General features: G+C 33.4%; 1 protein-coding gene across 2 annotated transcripts in view; it reads right to left on the bottom strand.

Moving 5' to 3' along the window:
• The window catches only part of Usp47 (Ubiquitin specific protease 47), a 42004-nt gene that overhangs the window by 3028 nt on the left and 25376 nt on the right, over positions 1-13600 (bottom strand). For both annotated transcript variants that reach the window (XM_023172281.2, XM_023172274.2), the window contains 4 exons: positions 11379-11774; positions 10176-10382; positions 6753-7161; positions 4349-4972 (listed from right to left, as the gene is read on the bottom strand). In XM_023172281.2, coding sequence (XP_023028049.2) covers positions 4349-4972; positions 6753-7161; positions 10176-10382; positions 11379-11774 — 1636 coding nt within the window. The remainder of the gene's footprint in view (positions 1-4348; positions 4973-6752; positions 7162-10175; positions 10383-11378; positions 11775-13600) is intronic.

Raw genomic sequence — 13600 nt, 5'->3', positions numbered from 1 at the left:
TGTAAGTACGATTTTAAAAAAATTTAAACTGACTGGTTCAGTTGAAAATACTTTTTAAAAACGTCATAATCCATCACGCAATAATGATGAGGTTCAGTTGGGTGTCTGCCTGGATGTTATCGAACAGGGAAAATCAAGTATTACCAATATTGTAGATAGAACTAGCGTTAAAAGAGAAAGCGTAAGAGCAATTTTACATAAAAATAAATTCAAACCCTACAAACCCAAATTTATAAATACCTTAAAGGAAAAAGATTTCGATGTTCGACTAGATTTCTCTTTTTGGTACCAAGGAGAAGTAGAATTAAACAGAAAATTTCCTTACAAAATCCTAAGGACCGACGAAGCTACCTTCACATCGAACGGCGTAGTCAGTTCCCAGAATTGTAGGTGGTGGGCTCAGGAAAATCCTCATTTTGTGATAGAATGTCGGGACCAATATTCATTTAAAACAAATGTGTGGTGCGGTGTTTTAAATAATCAGGTAATGGGACCATTCTTTTTTAGACACAATTTAACTTCTCAGGATTATTTGCAATTTCTAAATACTGAGATCAGTGATATAGTGGACAATATGCCGGTTGAAATAAGACACAGTCTGTGGTATCAATGTGACGGGGCTCCTATTCATAGTTCAAGACAAGTCAAAGAGAAACTATTAGAAATGTTTAGGGGCAAAGTCGCCAGATTTAACCCCACTAGATTTTTTCTTGTGTTTATAAACAAATCGTTTATAAAGACCTTTTCGTGACGTGAATCACCTAGAAACTGTTATTAGAAACTCTATTTTAAACATAAACCCCGTGAGTATCAGCAACTCAATAAAAGATGTATCAAGAAGGACAATTATCTGCATAGAACGCGATGGAAGACATACAGAAATGTAGTGTATTTAATGTCGTGAGTCTTTTTTTCGTGTTTTTTTGCTATTAGGTATAGGTACATGTTTATTTTCAGTTCCTTTTAATTAAGATTAAATTCCACTGTATTTTTTGTTTAAAAAAACAATAAACACTCTAAGATATTGTTTCCTAATGTTCCGTTTTGTTCTAATTCATATTGTGAGGCCATTTGCTCATTAAAAAACTCAAGTACTGTATAGTTTGGAAAGCCCCGTTGAAACTAGATGAACTTTGCATCAAGTTTGACAACTTTTATTTTTCAAAATTTGTTTTTAACATCAAAGAGGCTCTTAAAATATTATTATATTACAAAAAAAGAAATTCGGTGACGACTTTAGTTAAAATAAATGATTTAGTACAGGTGTGCTTAAATTTTGATAAGTAGAAAAAGCAGGAGTGCGGAAAAATAGTGAAAATATAAAATACTTATTATGGGTTTGAAACTTGGTGTGTGGGTATAAAATTACAAAAGAAAATGTTTTTATCCTTTGATATTTTTGGATATTTTGAAGAATAATGTCATTTTTCGATGTTTCTTTTTTTAAATGTCAATTTTGACAGGTTAAGGAAATCACGTGACCTATTTTGTAGACGCCATTTGACATCATTTCTTAAGCAAAATCTACTGCCAAAATCAAATTTCACATAAAACGATAAATAAAAAAGTTTCCCATTTGATGCGGACTTTATCGGTGACACTGTAGATGAATAGATAGACAGATAACACAGGCCAACGATGAAAACACTTTTTTACTTAACCTCATTATTCTGTTATTTAGGGTGCTAAATCCAAATATCACACTTATTAAGCGGTTTCACCTACCATTTTTCTCATTTGCACATCAATATATTAATTTTTTAATTTGTTACCGATTCTAACAGCTTTTATATACTACAAATAAAATTGTAAAATAATTTGTGCTGGACGTAGAAGAGTTGGCAGCACTGCTGTACCACATTTACTGTCCAGAAAAAGGGGAATTATATTGTTCTGTTCACAGCTGATGTTTTGTTTACTATCAACCTAACCTTACTTTCTAGTTTCCAGTACATGTGGCCAGTACATGTGGCCAGTACATGTGGTCGAGAAAGCTAAATTGGATTTTCATGCAAATCTAATAAAGAACTCGAACAATAAAAACAAAACCATCTAGAACCTAGTTAACCAGGAAATGGGTAGAGGGAAAAAACAATTTGACATCATTCTCAACCATGGTAATGAGTTGATCACTGATAAAAAAAAGGTGGCTAATACTTTCGGTGATTACTTCTCATCAGTAGTAGAAGATAACTTACAAAAATATTTAGGTAGCAATAGATCATCTATATGCACATCTTCCAACATTCTTCTTTGCGCCAATAACTGAAGACGAAGTTATCGATATTAAAAATGGTTTAAAAAATAAAAAAAGCACAGGCCACGACAATATCTCAGTAAGAATCATAAAAGAAAATGGGGTATTGATCTCTAAGCATCTAGCTCGCCTGTTCAATCAGTCTATCACAACCGGCAAATTTCCATCACTCTTGAAGACGGCCATTATTATTCCCATTCACAAAAGTAAAGAAACATTAGATGTGACTAACTATCGTCCTATCGCTCTTTTGAGTATTTTCTCAAAAATCTTTGAGAAACTAGTTACCGAGAGAATGGCTAGCTTTCTGTTGAATTTTAAGATTCTTACTGACTGCCAGCACAGTTTTCGTAAAGGCAAGTCCACACAGTCAGCTGCCTGTAGTTTTGCTGAAATCATCTATAACTCCCTAGACAATGATATGCACGTGGCAGGAATATTTTTTGACCTCTCACGTGCATTTGACTGTCTATCTTATGACTTTATTGAAACCAAACTTTTTAATATAGGATTTAGGGGTGTATCTTTACTTATTATGTGTTTTGATTCTTGGAGATGTTCATACATTGTAGATTTTTTGGGTTTGGCATTAATTTTTTTTTTTAATTGTTTAATATCTAAACAGGAATAAATCCCAATAACAAGACATACATCTGCCTATATACACACAATACACATACATATATACAAACATACATACACATATACATGAATACAATACTAATTTATCAACTAGAAACACCTGAAGCAAGTAAACAAAAAATAAAATAAAGTAAACATTTAGGAGAGTTAAGCAAAAAATAAGGGGAACACTTATGTGCAGAAAGCTAGGAGAGTAATTGAAAAAAAACCATAAGTCAGATATACAGCTAACAAGTAAAAACATAGTTCAGGTGTATTACAAAAAAACATAATTCAGCAGTAATAGAGTAGTAGTAATGAGCTCACATGGTAGAATAACTTTCAATTTGGGCTCATGTATTTTGACTAGAGTGTAAAAGTTTCTTAACGTGGTTCTTAACTTGACCAATAGGTTCATAATAAACGTCGAGATTTTCACAGAGTTGATTGTAAAGTTTGCACATTGCAACAACTGGTGACTTGAGTAATATGTTTGTTCTAGAATTTGGTAGATAAAAAGTCAGTTCATTTCTACAATTGATTCGTGCAACATGAAAGTTGAAGTGGAAGAGTAGTTCGGGACAGTCAATCAGATTATTCACTAGTTTATAAATGAAGATTATAGAGTAGTAGGTTCTTCGGTTTTGAAGGGATAATAGATTAAATTTATTCAGTAGTATTCTGTTGTCGATGCCTTGTTCAGGGTAAACTCCTTCTAGCTTGTAAGTAATATATTTCATGAAGCCTCTTTGTATAGACTCGATTTTGTTTATATGGACATTGTATATGGGTGACCATATAAGGGAGGCATATTCTAGTCGAGATTTGACCTATGCATTGAAAAGAGTTAAAAAACTGTCTCCGCTACTAAAGTTCTCACAGTTACGATAAATGAGCTGTAGCATCCGTTTGGCTGAGCACATTATTGTGTCACAGTGGATGGAGAAACTCAGTTTAGGGTCAAATGTGACACCAAGATCCCTTTGATGAGTGCTTATTTGAAGAGGTGTGTTATTTATGCAGTTATCATGAGAAATAACATTATGTTCAAATGTGTATTTTGAGTATTTACATTTGTTTGTATTGAGGGGAAGATTATTTTCAGTACACCAATTGTACAAAAAGTCAAGGCCTTTTTGTAAGATTAAGCAGTCCTCCTGTGATGTAATGGGCCGAAAAATTTTCAAATCATCTACAAAGAGTAAGAAATTGCTAGCGAGATTATTTCCTATGTCGTTAATGAAGAGTGAGAATAAAAGAGGTGCTAAATTGCTTCCTTGAGGGGCACCACTGTTTACAATAAATTGGAACGACTTGTGACCCCTATAATCTACGAATAGGATACGTTCAGTTAAGTATGAGCGGAAAAGCTTCAAGAGTTGGGAGTCGAGTAATAATAATTTAGGCAGAACTCTGCCTTACTTACGAAAGCTGTTGTTATTTTGTATTCAGAGAAGAAACAGTACTCACCTGAAAAAAAATACAGTGCCGTCATCAACATTGATCGGCCACTGCTCCAAATTTCTAATATTAGGATTCCAATCCAATTCGCTGTGTATATCCAAAATATGAAAATCGCAAGGAAGAGGCTGCTTGATGTGGGCTACTTCTAAATTTTCGACAGGTATGTTCGACAACGCAGATATTTTCTGTTTCAACTCCTCCACGGTAGAACTCTCGAGAATCACCTCTTGAAAAGGTTTCACAGATAAGGTCGACGGACACCACTGCCTTACGAAAAGCACCAACTGATCCTTAGCGGTAACTTTATCTACGTCGTTGAGTTCCTGAAGAAACATTTCCATGGAAGGTGATACGTGAATGTCCTTGTCGAATTTTTGGTCATCAAAATATATTTTTCTAGGTTTCTTGAAACTTTTTTCTCTCAACCTACATTTGTTATAAGGTATGTCGAGCATGTGTTGCTTTTTCGCCAGAAGAAGAATTTCCTTTTTAACTGAACCGACTGATTGACCTCGGGATATGATGTGTTCGAATAAATGGTTGTTGACATCCAAAGAGTCCATCTTGAGGTGATAAATTCCACATTTCACTTCATCCTTTCTGAGCACCCGCCCTAATTTGATAATCAATCTGAAAAGTAAATATTATGTGTTATTTGATGTGATTAATGAACTAGAAAAAAATCAGTGGGGATAATTACGTGAAAATTAAGGAGATATTCAATGAATGAAACATACAAGTATGAGCAGAGCACAAAAAAAGGTAAATCAGCACCACATCATCTGAAGATCTTGATCTAACAATGTCCTCTCTCTTATAAAACAAAATGTAGGGTGTCTCCAGAGGCTCCAATAGAGAATACAGGGCTTTTCATGAAGAGCGTTAATTAGCCGTTTCTGACAAACTATTTAACGGATCAACCTGAAAATTCCACAGTATCCATAAGTCAATATGACCTACACGCCTAAAATATTTCAGACGAAACGGCGTTGTCGCTTCTACTATAAAGTAGCGGCTTCTTTGATTTTTAAAATTAAACACCCCGTATATAATATCATATTATGATTCATTATCACTTTGTCAACAAATTCATATACTATTTTCCTATACCTATCTATTACCGTTTAGAAGATATAAATTAATTTCGATATTTTTTTTACCAAACATGAACTTTTATAAATGCTGATAATCTTGAACTCTCTTGCACTGAAACGATCAAATTTGAAATGGAGTGAAGTGATACTATGAGGATCTTCACTCCGAGTCATATTTTCATTTGCCTCATACAGGGTCTTCAAAAAATGCAGATACTTTAATCTCATGAAAAAATGAATGGAACTCAATTTTTTCAAATGGAACACCCTGTATATTTCAACATTTTTGAGCTCTACATCCAATTTTAGATTAACTTTGTTCAGATAATACTATTTCTATTTTGAACCGTTTTCGAGATAAACTGTTTCAAACGGAAATTAACATGGTTTCCTTGTTCATCACTCATTTTTGTAAAACAGATTTCGTTTGACGTTTCTCAATTAGTCACAGATAATACAATGAAAAGATAATTATTAAAATACTCCTCAACCATCGCATGAAACTTCTCTTCAAACAATAGTTTTATCAACGCTGAAACACGAACTGAAAATAATCAGCGACTATATAAAGTTGAAATAATTTATACGTACCTAGATATTCTATTTTAAAAAAGGGAAATTATCTTTATAAATCAACAATCAAGGCAAAATATAAATTATAGGTCAATACCACCTCCACAAACCACATAAACAACAGTTGTTTTGTTATTTATTTATATAGAGGAAGATAGGTTAGGTGCACAAATAGTTATTTGTCACAGAATGTCTCGGAACACGGAACATAAGTGAACAGAACAGCACGCCTCTGAAATATGTCATCTTTGTTTGTCTCATACAGGTAACAGATTCATTGTCCTTTATTGGCTATAACCGATGTTGCCAAATGGTGAAATAGAAATGAATCCCTTTAAATGTTGAATGCATTAGTTCATTCCTCTTTTTCAAGTATTTAAATATTTTTTTAAAGAAAAAGGTTGAAATGATGAGTTTAAAATGCGTTGTTTTAGAGCTCTTTTATGAAAACTACTTAATTTTCGTCAGGAGGAACATTTCCCATTCCATAATAGTAAGCACTAAATTGTCAGAAATACTGTTGCATTAAAACGAGAACATTTTTGTCAAAGTTGTGATTCTATATATTATTTTATCGTGGTTTTTCCTTATTTATTTAGTACAGTTTCTGTATGCCGCTGCAAGAGACAGATTAAGGCGAAAATGTCAGTTATTTCTGAGAATTTAGTGTTCACTATTTTGGAATTATAGTATATATGATAATGATAAAACCCGATACACATTTTCTTAGAATAATCAAATACCTTTCTCCATCCCTGGCTGACCTCAAAGTATCGGACAAGCAACTCCATTCCTCGTCCGAATTCGAATACCGTTTGTAGATCTTGAAATATTCGGAGGGCACCCTCAGGATCACCTCAAAATTCTTCTTGAACTTCTCCAACGTCATTCTTTTGTCAGCCAATACTCTACAACAACTAACACAACCTTCAGAGTTTTGGGTTTCGCTATTATCACTAACGCTGGTGATTTTGAAAAAGTAATTGGCGCATCGCTGCAGTTCTTGCTGGGTATCGTCATCGTCCCAGTTCATTTCTTCTCCGGGATGACCGAGTACATCGTAATTGTATGAATCCTCGCACGGATCACTCGGCGATGCCATGTGTTGATCGTCGGGAGAATTTGGACTTCTTCGCAACAAACGGATTTCACCTAAAAAAAAACGTTTAAAACTATATTTTGTACAACCTTACAAACAATTTCTTTAAACCGGGTGACAATGTCCAAGGTCTGTTAAAAAAATGAGGTGAATTTTCATATTCCTCAAAAAATATTTGTTTATTCAACAATTTCTATTTTGCCCCCTTCAAAGTAGTCCAACTCAGATATAATACATTTGTGCTGGCCTTTTTTTCCAAGACAAAGCCAGAAAACAACTCTGCAAACGCATACTCCGTGGTGGAAGTCGGAATAATAAAAAATATTCGTAGAAATGCATATGACATGCCCAAGTTCAGGTGAAAAACACCTTACCCCTTGCCTCTCATGTGAACCTACGATTTTGTAGATACGTGATACGTGGAATCAGGGTTTACAACCACCTATTGACAAAAATCGATCAGGAGTTATCTTACTTCAGATTCAGAAAAACGCTGAAAACATACTCACTGGATAACTCGTATTATACTATGGACGAGTTCTTATCTTCATAGTGAACTCTCTTTGCTCCTTATAAAATTTTAAAGTACATGTATTGTTTGCCTAATCTATGTTCAAATTTCTTTTGACTTGTTTTATACCTTTTAGATCTTTGAAACCAATAAAGATTATTATTATCAAAAAGCTGTGATTCATTAAATTCATTCAAAAGAAAATGTAGGGAATATATTTCAAGTAATAGTCATCAATAATTCGTTTTCCAGTTTCTTGTTTTTGAAATGTGACTTGCCTCTATTTTTATATATTTTTTTTTTGTTTTGTATTTTATAAGTGACTGACTGTACTATAAAGAGATTATTTGCTAATAAAGAGTAATAATATAATATAAATAAGGTATCGACTTTACAAAAGTTGAAGAATCGTGGAATGAGAATTATTTTACAAGTGAATAGGTATACCAGTATATCAAACATGTTGAGAGATAGAGAGAATATACTTTATTGTTCAAAGATACAAAATCTTGTTGACAAAAGTGAAGGTCTGAAACAATTTTAAATTAAGGAAAAGTAAAATACACACACAAAAAGAGGAAGTGGGAGAATAAGTCGACACTGACATTGTACTCTAGAATATCATACCTACAACAATATACAGGGCTATTCAAATTCGTTTCTGTACATGGGGATCTCGTAAACAATAAGAGATAGAGTGTCGGTTAAATTATGACAAAGTTGCGTATTTTGGAGACCTATTCAATGATATAAAGAAATCGAATATAGCTCTTTTGGTACTGGAGATATACAGGAAAAACAAAAAAATCTCAAATTATGTTTTTGCCTATATCTTCTTTATACGCAGACATATTGAAAATCTGTCCACATTTTGCTATTGGCACTTGATGTGGGGTTCTCGGAATATATCCATGAATCTTTTATACAGGGTGTCCTCTGACTTGGGCCACCCCATCTTTGAATTTTCAAATACGGACCTGTATTTTTTGTTGTAGTTTTTGGAACGTAGACGTTCACTGCATACTGAGAAATCAAATTCAATTTTATATTTCGGGATTTTTCAGTAATATTCGATTATAATTGTGTGAATTATTCCCTTTCAAATTACGGCCCTGGAAATTGGTTGACTAAGTTGAATAAAAACACAATAGCAACTTTCACGTCTCCCTATGTACCGTAGAGTTTTTCGTGAATTTTTTTTCATTTTTAGGTACCTATTCATATTTTTTTCATTGCTCTGAGCTTTTTCTACAATGAACTGCGAAAAAGAAAACCTTTTATGATTATCTGAAATATATCTACAACAAAAATATATTATATGTGTTTTGATGAGCAGAATAAAAAATGGTAACAATAATAACATCCGAAACGAACACTTCAATTATAATGAAAATTGAAATGAAGTAATTTATATACACAAAAAAAAATGTGCAATAAATGTTCGAATTGGAGTCCTTCCATTTCGAGGTAAATAATGGGACAGTAAGATGGTCTTCAAGATCACCAGATCTTACTACTTTGAACTATTTTTTATGGGGGACAGTGAAAAATAGGATTTACGCTGGCAGAGAGATAGAAAATGTGGAAGACTCGAGATTAATTTTTTTCAAAATATTCGGTAGATCATTGTAAAACTTGATGCCTTTATAATATTATTTAGTTAGTTAACGTTAGTTACAAAGTGGTAAAAAAACATGGAAAATTTCATTTCTCATTCCACATCCATTTTTATATAGAGTTGAAATGTTTCAACTTCTCAATTCAGTTTTCAAATCGATTAATTCAAAAGATAAAACAGATTTATTTCACAATGAAGTGAAATTACTTGAAAATTTCATCCATCCAATGGGGAAGGTTCCTCCTGCCGAAAATAAAGTAGTTTTCATAAAAGAGCTCTAAAACAACGCATTTTAACTTATCATTTCAACCTTTCTCTTTAAAAAAATTATTTAAATACTTAAAAAAGAGAAATGAAATAATGCATTCAACATTTAAAGGGATTCGTTTCTATTTCACCATTTGGCAACATCGGTTATAGCTAATAAAGGACAATGAATCTGTTACCTGTATGAGACGAACAAAGATGACATATTTCAGAGGCGTGCTGTTCTGTTTACTTATGTTCCGAGTTCCGAGACATTCTGTGACATGACATTTTGTGCACCTAACCTATCTTCATATATATAAATAAATAACAAAACAACTGTTGTTTATGTGGCTTGTGGAGGTGGTATTGAACTATAATTTATATTTTGCCTTGATTGTTGATTTATAAAGATAATTTCCCTTTTTTAAAGTAGAATATCTAGGTACGTATAAATTTTTTCAACTTGATATCGGCGCTGTTGCCAATATGTGAATTAGAAACAAATCCCTTCAAAAATTAAAACCCAACATTTGAAACATCAATTCGAATACTTTTCAAAGTGAATTTGAAAAACTCATGAATTAAACTCAACTTTATTTTGTTCAAACTTACATTTACTGTAATAACCCATATTGAGGAACATTCCCCATTATAAACATAGACAATTTCAAACAGACATTTCGACATACCTGGAGCCTCCCCCACAAGTGTCCTGTCACTATCACTCAAGCTACTATCTTCGCTGTTGCTTTGATCACCAAATCCATCACTAGTACCTGGTTGCGGTGACACTCTTAAATTTGGAGAGTTCGTACATCTATCTCCGCTGCCTAACTCTAGTCTGTCCAAATTCTGATTCAGATCTAAAGATGGGATAGACAACATTTCCAGGGTACCTGAAGTAAAGTCAATTTGTTTCATTACAATGAAAGAGTTACCATTTATGTGAAGCTTAGTTCAGAAATCAAGTCTGAGAACTAAGATTTGAGAACAACCATTTATTAAGATGAATTCATCTCTGAATCATACTGAATCGAAATGAAAAACATGTGATTCTATGAATGAAAAAGAATATATTATTATTTCACGACACGCTCTTCGAATAAAAGAAAATAAAATTAGCATATAAAATGGACTACTCTTAACAAGTATTATCAGTCCTCAATTTTCTGAAATATAAAACAATAATATAAATTGAAGGGGTTATATTTTTAGGAGTGATTAATTTTTGGGAAAGAAAGTTTTTGGCTTTCTACTATTCCATCTTGATACACAAAAAGGATGAGGGAATCTTCCAAAGAAAGGAAGAAAGTAATCAATGGATGTGTAGATCATGCAAAGAAGTAACTTTCAGACACAAACTGAAAGTCCTCCTGAAACAGCTACTTTCAAATAAACATTGAATTATACAGAAGATACTTTTCTCTACTCAGGTTGTATTTGAAACAATCGTTGTGGAATAAAAATCAGATATCATTCACATGAGTTCTACTTTAAATGAATGGCAACAAATTGCACTTACATGGAACACTGTCATCCTCACTGGTATACATCGATGTTTTGCCTTAAGACACTTGCCCTAAGGCTCTTCAGTACCAAATTGGATAACATTATCCTTAAGGCAAAACATCGATGTATACCAGTGAGGATGACAGTGTTCCATGTAAGTGCAATTTGTTACCATTCATTTAAAGTAGAACTCATGTGAATGATATATGATTTTTATTCCACAACGAATGTTTCTTTCCCAAAAATAATATAAACTAATAGTAATGGGCAAAAGTACATAATATTAGACTGAGAATATTTTTGAAATAGGTCCCAGGGCCTCCGAATTAAAAGAGAACCAAAAGGTTATAATCAATACAAAATTTTGAAAAAAAAAGTCTCACCTGCGTCAGTTTCTGGCAAAGTTACAGTAAAACTGATGATATACCCGAAATATTCGATCAACCTCTTCATCTTCGAATGTTGAAATGTTTTCTTTTCTGGGTCATCGTCAAGAGCTTTAGATGCATACAACTTATAGCTGCTGCAGTTGACATCAAATTTAACAAATGCCTCATCGTTATCTAAGTACTTGGGTTCGTTGCTGAACATTTCCATTACCAAGACTATGGTGGTTGGATCCCAGTCGAAAAGTTGAGCAACTTTGATTTTCAAGTTTTTCACCAAATCATCCACATCTACACGTACCAACTTTGGTTCGTCTAGTTCTTCAGTATCTAAGATGATTGGATAAACCTTCATATTGATGCCTCCCGCAATATATCTACCCCATTCCGTTCCTGAAGAATGAGAAATTTATTTATTTATTTAAGGACTTGCCATTATACAATGAACACATAAATAGTGTGATTGAAAAAATAAACAATTGAATAATAATATAGAATACCATAAAAGAAAAAAAACAAATATCAATTGATTATTAATAATAATAATCAGCAGTTCAGAGTGCTCCAAAGTAGATAAATTCAAAAGAAGCAGAATGTTTGAGTACTCATAGTCGGACCTCAGATAACCGAACTTAAATGCACATGATCTCAGAAATTTGTTTTGTGCTTTCTCAATCATAGATATTATATCTGTCTGATATAGAGGACTCCATATCACGCAATTATTTTCCAAGACCGAGCGTACGACAGCTCTTGAAAATGTTATTTGATAACATTTATTTATATTTGAATGAAGCATATTTTCATCACACCAACGAGATAAGTTATTTAAATCTATCTGTAACAGTTCTGCATCATAAAAGTTATCTACAACCCTGTAAAGTTTGAGATCATCTGCAAACATTGAATAATAGCTGTGGCGTATGACATCTGACACATCGTTTACAAAAAGAATGAAGAGTATTGGACCTATATGCGATCCTTGAGGGACACCAGACGTTACAGGAATTTGTGATGATATGGAACCAGCATATTTAACATACTGAATTCTATTATCCAAATAACTCTTTATCCATTTTGACATGTTACCATTGATGCCTAATGCTAGGAGCTTAGCCATGAGAAGATCATGATTTACCCTGTCAAAGGCTTAAGAGAAATCAGTATAAATAGTGATTTGGTGTTTTTCCTCTAGGTTATTCAAAAGAAAATGTCGAAGAAGCAATAAATTCGTAGTGGTGGATCTACCAGATATAAAGCCATGTTGGTGTTCATTTATTATGTTTTTTTGTATTGAATGTCACTTTTTTAGTTATCAAACAATCCAGCAACTTGGGAATTTCCGATTGCTTGCTCACTGGACAGTAGTTTTTAATATTGTCTTCATCACCAGATTTGTGGATTGGAGTTAGAAAACTTTGCTTCCAGATTTCAGGGAAGATTCCCATAGATAAAGATTAAATAATGTTTGTAAGGGTTTTGCTAGAGAGAATATGCAGTTTTTTAAAAATTGCAAAGGAATTCCATCGGGACCAGCTGGGAGTTTTCCTGGGGTTATCATGAGTTGATTATTTCTGCTGTTTCAATATAGTAGTTGGAAACAGACATATAAAAAATCAAGAAATATTAATGCTGTCGACTATCGTTTACAACTGAATTTCAAGAGCCACCGGTAAACAGCTGTTTCAGCCTGTTGGGCATCACCAGTACCGACATAAAAGCTTGGCAATCACACTTGGGTGACACACCAAAGAAATGTCAAGTAATGAAATGCTTGAGGAAGTTATTGTACAGCAAAAACGTCTTGCAGTACTTACTGAGGATTATCCACCTCAGAAACAGACACCATACCTATGTCATTTATTCATCAAATTCTATTTTGTTCCTTTCAGCGAAGCAGTTCTGATGTGCCCTTTTCAGTATGTCCTTGACCTCTCTCCACGATTCGGTTTTCAATCCCCTCAACTTAACGCCGTCTTTTCTAGGTCTCTTCAATCTTGGAAACAGGAAAAAGTCGCAGAGGGGTAAATCTGGCGAATAAGGTGGCTGAGGCATGATAGCAGCGTCTGTCGGATATAATTCAATATCCAGCGTGGTATTAGCCGGGGAAGTAGTTGTTTTTCGACAGACGTTAAACACACCCTACTATGTAGGTAGTTGAGAGAGATAATTATTTCGAAATATTCATTTCCTTATATGTATGTATCTCCCCTCGATAG

Source organism: Leptinotarsa decemlineata, unplaced genomic scaffold (genome assembly GCF_025532065.1).
Source record: "Leptinotarsa decemlineata unplaced genomic scaffold, Ldec_3_MD MMD2_tig00000035_RagTag_RagTag, whole genome shotgun sequence".
In the NCBI taxonomy this organism is placed as follows: domain Eukaryota; kingdom Metazoa; phylum Arthropoda; class Insecta; order Coleoptera; family Chrysomelidae; genus Leptinotarsa; species Leptinotarsa decemlineata.
The sequence above is the reverse complement of the archived record's forward strand: the minus strand, read 5'-3'. Positions and strand labels throughout refer to the sequence as shown.